The following is a 10,675-nucleotide window of genomic DNA, read 5'->3' on the forward strand; positions in this document are numbered from 1 at the left end:
TATCTATCTATCTATCTATCTATCTATCTATCTATCTATCTATCTATCTATCTATCTATCTATCTCTGTTTTTTATTTATTCCTTTTTGTTGTTGTTGCTGAGTTTCCTTTAACTATGTGGTCTTTCGTGAGGACTTTTCCTTCACCACGGACACCAAAGCTCTCCTCTATTACAATCAGCTTTATTTGAAGCCATTTTTTTGGATAAGGAGAAAAATGAAGAAGAGGCTTTTTCTTTAATGTTCAGTGAAATCTGAGGATACCCTCCTCTTGCAGGAGAGAGTGAGCTGAGTTCTTTTCCTTGAGAGGAGGAGAGGTTAAAGTTTTTTTTTTTCCTTTCACAATTCTCTTTAAATCAGCTGTCAGTCTTAGAGAAAGCTTTTTCTTTTTCACATTGAGATCTGTTTTTCTCCTTCGTGGATAGAGTTTTTTTAAACCTTAGCTTGAAGTCTATCCATTTCCCTTTAGTCTTTCAGGGAGTTTCTTTCCTGCTGCAGTATTTGGGGCTTTCACATCCACTAGATACCAAGGCTTACACACCCTGGATGTGTGACTATGAGAAAATTCCTTGACTTAAGCAAGTCTCTAAGATGTTTAGATTCAGACTAGCTGAAGATCTACTTGGATGGAGGGGATTGGCTTTCTGGGAGGTCCCCACCCAGACCAAGTGATCAGTCCAGGCCCTTCTCCCTACCTAATAAATAATCTGAAGGTCTCTTAGTTTCTCTGTTATGAATAGTAAATAACTATCTTAGATGTCACCCCTTAATTGCCAGAGATAACTAAAACTTTCACAAAGAATGGTCCTCATTGGCTGCAGCCCACTGTTTATGAAGAGAGATTTCCTGAGTTCGATTCTCTCCCTCCACTGCGTTGGCGCTCACCAGCCCCCCTCATTCATTAGGGACCATTTCAGCAGGATGCTTTTGGCTAAGTGGCCGCTTTATTCCACCCCACCCCCCCACTCCCCACTCCCAAATCCAGGACTGTTTACAAAAAAGACAATGGGAACAAAGGGAACATTTTGTTAAATGGAAGAACTTGGTTCATTATTCAAGATTCTCCATAGCACTCCATCCATTGGCCCATGTTCCCTCTCTATCAGCTGCTGAATATTTTAGCTAGGAAAACTCAGGAGATGAGCTCAGGAAGACCTGAAAGGGTTGCCATTTGGGGGAGGAGGTCCCTTCCAAGTTTGCCAAATATTTTGTGAGGAATTATCACCCCTATTTTACAGATGAAGACACCGAGGCCCACAGAGGTGAAATAACTTTCACAGGGTCACACAGCGACCAGGCATGGGAGACGGGATGTGAGTGGGACGTCTTCCTGATGTGCCATCATTACTATGCCTGTTTAACGATGATAAACAAAGCCTTGCTTAGTGGATGGTGACGTCCAACCTCCCATGATGATTTAGTATTTTATCTTTACTTTAAAAACTCTGACCTGCCTAAATCTCTGTTCCTGTGCCAAGATTTTCAGGCTCCTGTTGGCCAAGAAGGGCCAGCATGCTCTCACTGCTGCCAGGACCATGGAGAGCTCTTGGAGTGGAGCTTCCTGCATGGAGGAGCTCTAGCAGTCTGTGATTTGGTAGAGAAAGAGGTTCCAGGGATTTGTCTGACTGCAGAAAGCTTAAGGAGGCGTCCAAGGGCCACACAGCTGGCCTCTTAGAGGTGATGCTCGATCCAAGGCCATTTTGACTTGGAGGCGAGTCTTCCGCGCTCCATGCCCTACTCAGATAGGTTCTCCTTGAGGGAGGGACCTAACCAGCTCTAGGAGAAAACGAACCTCCCCAGCTTTAGGCTTGGGATGCCTTTTTTCTTCTATATTCAAGTTAGCCAGTATCCATTCAACAGAGTTTTTAAAAAAGAACCTCCAACCTCTGTGTTTTAAAAAAGAAATACATTTGACACTTACAGAAGAATTATTGCTCGGAAAAAGGGAAAATGCGTGAAATTTTTTTACATAATGGAACAGGCATTGCATAACAAACTTGACTAGGCAGGGGTGCTTAAAATAACCCAATAATTGTATTACTTAAAGACACACCAGGTGGCTTTTTATTTTTGACTGACTTAAAAAAAAAAAAAAGGTTTCGAGCCTGCCAGTCGACAGATTTCCAAGCACTGTCCAATGCCACTTTCCTTCCAAAGGGAGAGTTATTTGTCTCATCTTTAATTCTGGGCATTCAACATATAAAAGAGGCCCATAGATCTGGACTCCAACTTCAGAGGCCATCTAGTACAACCTCCTCATTTTGGAAATGAGAAAAAAGAACTGAAATGGAACTGAAAGTTACTCCCTCAGGGTTACGTGGATGGTCCATATCTGAGACAAGATTCGAACTCTGGTCTTTTCACTCCAAACCGATACCCCTTCTACCTTATCACACTGTCAACACAGCATCAGTATGAAGTAATGACCACATCGCACGTCATTCTGCTGTTTCTCAATGTGCCAGCTTTGGAGAGGGCTTTTCTCCAGTAGTAAATGATGTCCAGAAAAGTGATTTAAGGTGGACGGATGGCCTTAAATGCTCTACTCCATGTGGTCTTCGTGCAAAGCCTGGGAGTGCTGTGACAGTTATAATCATTCCCATTTTACAGAAGAGAAAAGCGAGGCTTTTTATCGGTGAAATGACTTGCTGAGTCACCCAGCTAAGTGACCAGGGCTGGACACAACCTGCGGTTTCTGTGACTTGACTGAGGAGCAGCTAACGACAACGCCGTGCCAGCTCTTAACACCAGCTGGGAGGCTATTTAGAAATCTAGCAGCTGGAGCGGGTGGTCCTGATGGCGGGGAGAGATGAAGGAGAATTGGCCATTTTTGCTGGCCTGCCAAAGTTTTACCTTTGAATTCACACGTCTATATTCTAAAGCTAAAGATGAAAGCCGTGGCAGCCAGATCTCATCTGATGCTAAAGACATCAGATAAAAAATGCTTTCAGCGTGAGCGTTCAAAGGCGTGATTATCGAGTGGAAGCAAAACCTCTCTAACAGGGGATGCATCTTAAAGCTTGAATTCAGTATGAGGAGCCTTCAAAGCTGCGCGGTCAGTGGGGCTTCGCAGAACCAAAATTCCACGCGGCTCGCTGGAGAAGCTCCATCCAGACACATCTGAGAAGTCTCTAAGGGAAGAGATGGCCTGAGATCTCTGCAATTTTCCAAAGCAAATACAAAAATAAGGAAAAGGACTTTCTTTTTGAACCACTTTTTCCTCAATAAAGTCTCGAGTGATTTATTCTTAGTGTGACGTTTTCAGCTGAAACAAGTGAACGCCATATCTATGAGGACGTGGACCAGCTGGGGAGGGCTCAGAGAAGGGCTACCGGAATGAAGAAAGACCTGCAGTTCAGCCAATAGGAGGGCTACCAGAAGGAAATGGAGAGGTTTAGCCTGGGAACGAGGTGACATTGGGGGGGCTGGCCCTAAGCGTATTCAAGTATTTGCAAAACTGTCCCATAGAAGAGAAAATAGCTCGATTTTACTTGAAACAAAGGGCAGAAGCAGAGAGAATTGGATGGAAATTGCAGAGCTCCAAATGCTGTCTGGACAAATTCTCTAACTTTTAGAGCTGCCCCAAAGTGGAATGAGAGATGGGTTCTTCCTTCTTGGAGGTGTTCAGGCCGAGCCTGGATGACCGCTGGCCAGATCGGTTCTGGTGGGGTTTCCAATGAGGCGTAGGTTGGATGAGCTGCTACAGCCCTTTCCAACACTCAAGTTCCAGGATTTGAGGAGTGCATCGAGGGCTCACTTTAGAAGGATTCAGAGTTTTATAGAAGGTGTAAGATCCTCTCATACTTGGACCTTCACTTGAAATGAACACAATTTCAAAAAAAAGGAAATCAAAATTTTATTGAAGCTTTTTTTTTTTTCAAATTCATACTGGAACTGGAGTTTTGTGTTCAGTCATCGGCACCACATTTTAGAAAAACTGGCCACTTAGTGAGTGTCCAGAGAAGGGCAATCGGTCTAGTGAAGGCTCTCGAGTTCATTCTCTATGAGGATCAATGGAAATCCCTGGGACACCTGGTGAGAGCTGCTCAGAGGGGCAGAGCCAGGTAGGAGGACTCCATGGGAACCCGTAAGGCCATGCGCTGTCATGAACCATTTTCGGTGGAGTAGAAGGTAGAGTAGTTTGGGGAGGGGGAGACAGCTTTCTTCAAACACTTGAATGACTGTCCTATGGGAGAGGCAGAGAGGACAGGACCACAGACGATGGGAGAAAATGACAGAGGCAAACTGGACCTTGATGCGGGGTTGGGAGGGGATGGGGATTCCTACTGAGGACGTCTGTCCAAAAATGAAACAGGTTCCTTTGAGAGGGGGTGGTGGCTTCACCCTCCCTGAGGATCTTCACTCAGAACCTGGATGACCTGCTGTCTGCTATCCTGGACAAGGGAATACGTGTCAGGCTTGGGTTGGATGAGATTGCGCTGAGATCATTCTAAGCTTAAAACCATGTGATGCTGAGCTTCTAGCAGAAGACAAGCTCTCTGAGGGCAAAGCCTACCGGATTTCTTTTGCCTTTGTATCCCCGAGGCTTACCATGCTCCATTGTTCAAAGTGGGAGCTTAGTAAATGCTTGTTGAATGTACTTGTTGTCATGTCCAACTCTCCATGACCTCATTGGAGTTTTCTTGGCAAAGAGGCTACAGCGGTTTGTCATTTCCTTCCCCAGCACATTTTATATGAGGAAATGAGGCCAGCTGGGTTAAGTGACTTGTGCAGAGTTCCTAGGCTAAGAAGTGGCTGATCTGGATTTGAACTCAGGTCTTTCTAAATCCAGGCTTGATACCCTATCCATTGTTCCTGTGTCCTAGCTTCCTGTTGAAAGGACAGATCAAGTTATTCTCTCCCTCCTTCTCTCTCTCTCTCTCTCTCTCTCTCTCTCTCTCTCTCTCTCTCTCTCTCTCTCTCTCTCTCCCTATTCAATAAAAGCTCATTAATTGATTTCTCACTATGAATAAGAGGCAAAATTAGAAGGCAAGAATTAAAAAGTAGGTCATCCTTGACGAGTTATGGATGTGCTCAAGATGGGCTTCATGGCCCCAATGTGGTGAGTCAATAAGCACCACTTGCACTTGCCATGATTTCTCCGTTTGTACTCTACTTACAGCCCCCTTGGCCCCATCTCCCTAACCTGGGAGTGCCATGAATTCTATGACAGGTGTCCGTCCTACTAGTGACAAAGGAGTATAGAAGAAGGGCCGCTGGATTTCAAGGCAGAAGACCAAAGGTCTAACTCCACATTCTGACTGAGCTCCTCTACTCTGAGTAAGCCTGTGAGACTTTGGACAAATCCATTTACATTTCTGGGCCTTGGGTTCCTTACCTCTAACAGAAGGAGTCAGTGCTATGGTTCTTTCTGGATCTAAATCTCATGGTCCCCAACCTTGTGTCTCCCAAGTGACTAGCAGAAGGTGACTCACTCGAGGGAATTTGAAGAACTGACCTGAGATGTTTCTTCATTCAAGAAATGGCATCATGTTCAAAGACTTCGGAGGAAAGTGACTTGAGGATCTATTTTACCAAGTGCTGCTTTCAAGCAAAAAATGCCGTACCTCTCCTATTGAATACCTCTCATCCTTTGCCTTTTCTCTTCATTTCAGTGTTGTCATCTGTCCTCTAAAAGGCAGAGTTCAGAAATGGCTTCTACTCTACCTAAAACTGTCCCTGATATTGTAAGCCTTGGCTGGCTTCTTTGGATTCCCCTTCCTCTGCCTCTCTAGCATGATTCCCAATGGATGCTGTCCATCTTGTTGAAGGTGGTTATTTGCATCTCGTCTCCCCTTTAAACTGTACGCCCCTTGAGGGCAGGGATTGATTTTGGCTTTTTTCAGTATCTTTTTGCCTTTTATGTATTCTCACTGCTTGACACGATGCCTGAAATACAGGAGGGGCTGTGGACTTGACTGCTTTATCCATTCTCTCCTCTAAGTCTCCCCTGCGGCCTCTTTCTCCTGTGGCACACGGAACCCAAGGTTTATCGACAGCACTAATCTTCCATCTCCTTGTCCCAGTAGAAATTAGGGGACCTTTTCCCATGGAGCCCTCCTTCCCCTCTCTGACCCCTGCCAATCGTACCCCTTATGCAGTTACTATATCCTATTTGGGATGGCTTTTTGTGCATGTGTCTTACTTTCCCCCACCAGACTGGACGAACATTGAGGGCAGCGATCCTACTTTATTCGTCCTTCTAATACCCTGAATGCTTAGCAATAATTTATTCATACATTCATTCAATAAAGTTTTTATTGAATGTTCACTATGAGCTAGGCCTGTGTCCACTGTGATCAGCACCAGAGGAGGAATAAAGTTTAATTAAGACAAGGTCTTTGCCCTCATGGTATTTGCATACGCTTAATAAATATTCCGAATGAGTCTGACATTTAGAACATTGGCTAGCGCTGAAAGGGGCCTTAAGGCTCATCTCATTTAATGTTTCCCACGTGATGTCAATGATGGAACAATTTTAGACTTGAAATAAATTGATATAAATTCTTGGGACCATGATGGGTAAGAAATAAGGAAGGTAGAACAAAGAGGGGAAATAGGGTGTAGTTATCAAGGAGAGAGAACCAGGGAGGGGAAGGCAATGGCAGGAAGGGTCCTTGAAGAAAGTGAGAGATGGGCTAGTAATCACTGAGGGGAGGGATCAGAGAGACGTCCCCCCTGGAAGAGGAAGTTTCTTTTTCGAGGTCACTCCATTATTCTCCATCCAAGCAGCCAGGGGCTTTCATCTTCCTCCTGCCCTTGGATTCTGTTCCACTAACTTATGACCCTTTACTCCACCTTAGGCATGATGGAATCAACGCCTGAGAAGAACAATCAAACTTTCTTCTGAAACCCTCTCTTTTGGGGGTTCTATTCTACATATTTTGTTACTTTCTCTATTTAAATATTTTATATAACGAAGGTTTTTCCTTGGGACAAGATTTGGGAACTCTAGGCCTAGTCTCGATTCATCATTCTATGGGGAAGGAAAATGAAGCCCAAAGAGGTTCAGAGACTTTCCGGAGGTTGTTCAGCTCAGCCATGACCAAGACGTGATGGGAACTCTGCGGCCAGGATGCTCTCCATTTACCAAAGGGCTAAATGCACATCGATGGCATCTCTGACTCACGGTTTCTTTCCTACATACACAGACACTTTTGGCCAATCCCTGAAGGCCTCACGGGTCCCCCCCAACCTGAACTCACCTTCTTCCTCTCATCTCCAATAATGGCTTTTGTGGATGCCATATTTTTGCTAATTAATCATCCAGACATCTCTCCAATAATTGCCTTAAACTGGGACTGAAATTGAGTTTTTTATGATCACGGATGCAGCTGAAACACTACCAGGGCACAGTCATGGCCCTCGGGATTCACACTCTACCTCAGACTCAGCTGAATGAAGCTGGGCGAGTTGCTTAACTGGTCCACCTCTCGGTGTCTCCATCTGTGAGAAGAAAGGACTGAGCTCCCTGGCCTCTAGAGCTCCTTGTAGTCCTCAAATCCATGGTCACCGCCTGCTACTGGAAGTAGCCCAATCGGAGGACTTAAGGCAGGTGGAAAGACGCCAAGGATCACTGAGGGAGGTGCGGAGCTGGAAGCGGGAGCATGGAACTTGGGGTCAGGAGACCCGGGCTTGGATCTCGGCTCTTCCCTTGTAGGTGACCTCGAGTAAGTCACTTCCACCAACCTTAATTTCCCTACTTGTAAAATGGAAACGAGAATGTGTGTCCTCTGTGCTACGTAGAGTTGTGAGGAAAATCCTCATTTAAGCTTAAAATGCGACAGGAAAACCAGCATGTGATGTAATAAATACTTCCTGTTCTCCTCCAGCTCTGACCCCAGCAAGTGGTCAATAATATTTCCCCATTTGATTTCTCCCTTCCTGCCCTTCACGCATGACAGAGACCTGGCCCTACGCTTAGAAAATTTTGATTTCAAGCACTCCAAATGTGAATTTTCTCTCTGTCTGAACAAATGAAAATATGAAAAGAAAGAGAAAGAGAATGATCAATACTCACTTAGAAATGGGATTGACGCTGGCTTCGATGATTGTTAAACACTTACAGCACTTAATATTTTCTGGAAATTCTTGGACACCTAAAAAGGTAAAGACACGAAACCAGACATGAGACTATTCTTAGCAAAAAGAAAAAAGTGCTCTTATTTGGTAGCTCTTATTCAATTGAAAGCAATAATGGCAAAACTCATGAGCTATACATACCTACATACATATAGATAACATCTCTAACTCAAATTCATATATATGCATATGTGATTATTGTTAATTAAATGGTTTTTCCAGTAAAAGGCTATTTAATTGCTACCAGTACATTTTTTAACTTTTATTTACTGTATAAAATACATACATACATAAATATATGTATGGGGGCATACATATGTATGTACATATACAACTCTGTATATCATCCATATCTATCTCTATCTCTATAGGAGGGCAAGGATTGTTTCACTTTGGCTTTAGAATTTCTTAAGACTGAAGTTCATTAGATGTATATTTAGATTTCTTAAATCAGCCTTGCCTAGTACCAAAGAAACAGCCTTAGAGACAGGAGGATCTGAGTTCAAGGTCCATTTCTCCAACTTATAAAGACGTTGCTGCCATCTTGGATCAGTCACTTCTCTTCTTGATGGTCTCAGGTCACTCTCTAAGGCTCTGGTGTTGGAGAGAAGATGTTGTCCTGGAGCAGGAAAGGGACTTCCCTAAACCACCAGCACAGTTGCAAGCCTAATGCCTCTTCTTGATATTTTCCCAATAAAATTGTATTAACTATCTCCATTGGATTCACAAATTATGAACAATTGCTTTAAGAGCGGCGTATAGACTTGGAACAATTTGGACCTTTCATGAACCAGAGAAATTAGAAATAATTAGACCTAAGTGGTTCCCAGCATTTTTAGGTATGTGCAAACCTTGTTAACATAAGACATGTTGTGGGTCTCCTATGGCAGTCCTTGCTGGTATCAAACAGCTGGAAAGGACAGTGTTCAGCATGCTGATGGAATCATGTTGCAAACACTCCCAAGATTCCACAGCCTTAAAATGGAAGAATACTGTGGCAAGCCAGACGCGCTTCATCTAGGATTCTTTAAGCCAAGATCTCACAGGGTTTTTAACACACATCCAAGTGTAGTTCTCTTCAGCAGGCTTGAGATAAGGAAAAGGACTTTGGTAAACTGGAGAGCACAGACAGGAGGGTGACCAGGATGGCCGAAGGACCTTGATTTCATGAGGTTACAGGAAATAGGATCATTTAGATTGAGGAAGAGCAGACTCGGATGGGGGCATGCTAGGTGTCTTCAAGTATTTGGTGGTCCATCATAGTCCACTGACCCTGCTACTCGTTGGCCACTGAGATCCTTTCCAATCCTGAAACTTCCCTGGTCCTCTATATCAGGGTCATTTTTTCCAAGAGACATTTCCACCCAAGTTGACCCATCAAATACAGAAAAGCACATAAAAAAGTGTTTATGGAGGCACCTGTTTAAAGGCAGAAACATCCTGTACTGGTTAAATCCTGATCCTTAAAATATTAATAAATAATAGATATTATCAAAATATCAAAAGAGAATCAAGAAACTTCGCTAATATTGATTTCAGTAATCACAACTCTAAATAGAATTAGAATATTCTCCTAGAAATACTCCCTGTAGACATTTTGTTCTGTACATACTTATTAAGTGAGAAATAACATATTTTTTCTCACTGAACTAAATGGGTCTGATAATCAAGGCTTTAGATAGAAAGGAATTGATAAAAAAATCCATTAAGAATACATTCATGTTTTCACAGGCAGAAGATGGATTGACCATTTAGGCTCATTCTAATTAGGAAAGGATTTACTCTCTTTTTTTCTTTTCTAAATCTGAGGGAAAAATCTAAAAGACAGTAAACTCTCAATTATTCAGGGACCAATTAGGCAGTTTGTGGATTATCCATTCTCTTACTTGTTCTCCCTTCTCCTGGCCTTGATGTAACCATTTCACTCCTCATTAACTCTTCCACCAGAGGGTGTGAAGAGGAAGGGAAAGAAGAGGAAACTCCAATCCATCAGGCTCAGTCCTTGTTTGTGGGCAGAGCGTTGGAACTAATAGTGTAAGTGAAGCCTTATTACTCCCTGTGAACTATATTTATTCGCGCTACTCTGACCCTTATTAAGACAAACCTTCAAGGGTGTATTGGAGCTCAGCAAACCTATCAATAACAGCCATTTTCAACCTTAGTTAAAGATAAAAATAGAATTGATGTCAGGCCAGAAATGGAATGTCACAAAGTGTTTAATCAAAATCAAAATTAAAGTCAGAGGATCAGAGAATTATAATCGGAAGGAGCCTTAGAGATTATTTAGTACGACTTCTTATTTTATGTATGTATATGCATATATATGTCTATGCAAATGTCCACATATATATAATCCTCCCTAACTAACCACCTACCCATCTATCCATCTACCTGTGTATCTATTATCTATTTTCCAGCCTTCCTTCCTTCCTTGCTGCTTTCCTTCCTTCTCTCTCTCTTTTCTCTTTCTTTCTCTTCTCTTCTTCCTTCCTTTCTCTTTCCTTCTTTCTTTCTTTCTTTCTTTCTTTCTTTCTTTCTTTCTTTCTTTCTTTCTTTCTTTCTTTCTCTCTCTCTCTCTCTTTCTCTCTTTCTCA

At 43.0% G+C, this 10,675-nt stretch overlaps 1 protein-coding gene across 1 annotated transcript in view; it reads right to left on the reverse strand.

Moving 5' to 3' along the window:
* The window catches only part of LRRC7 (leucine rich repeat containing 7), a 360,178-nt gene that overhangs the window by 285,619 nt on the left and 63,884 nt on the right, over positions 1-10,675 (reverse strand). Inside the window, exon 4 of the mRNA XM_044674756.1 lies at positions 8,020-8,098. Within this exon, the coding sequence (XP_044530691.1) occupies positions 8,020-8,098 (79 nt within the window). The remainder of the gene's footprint in view (positions 1-8,019; positions 8,099-10,675) is intronic.

The sequence above is a fragment of the Gracilinanus agilis genome, chromosome 4, assembly GCF_016433145.1.
Source record: "Gracilinanus agilis isolate LMUSP501 chromosome 4, AgileGrace, whole genome shotgun sequence".
Lineage (NCBI taxonomy): Eukaryota > Metazoa > Chordata > Mammalia > Didelphimorphia > Didelphidae > Gracilinanus > Gracilinanus agilis.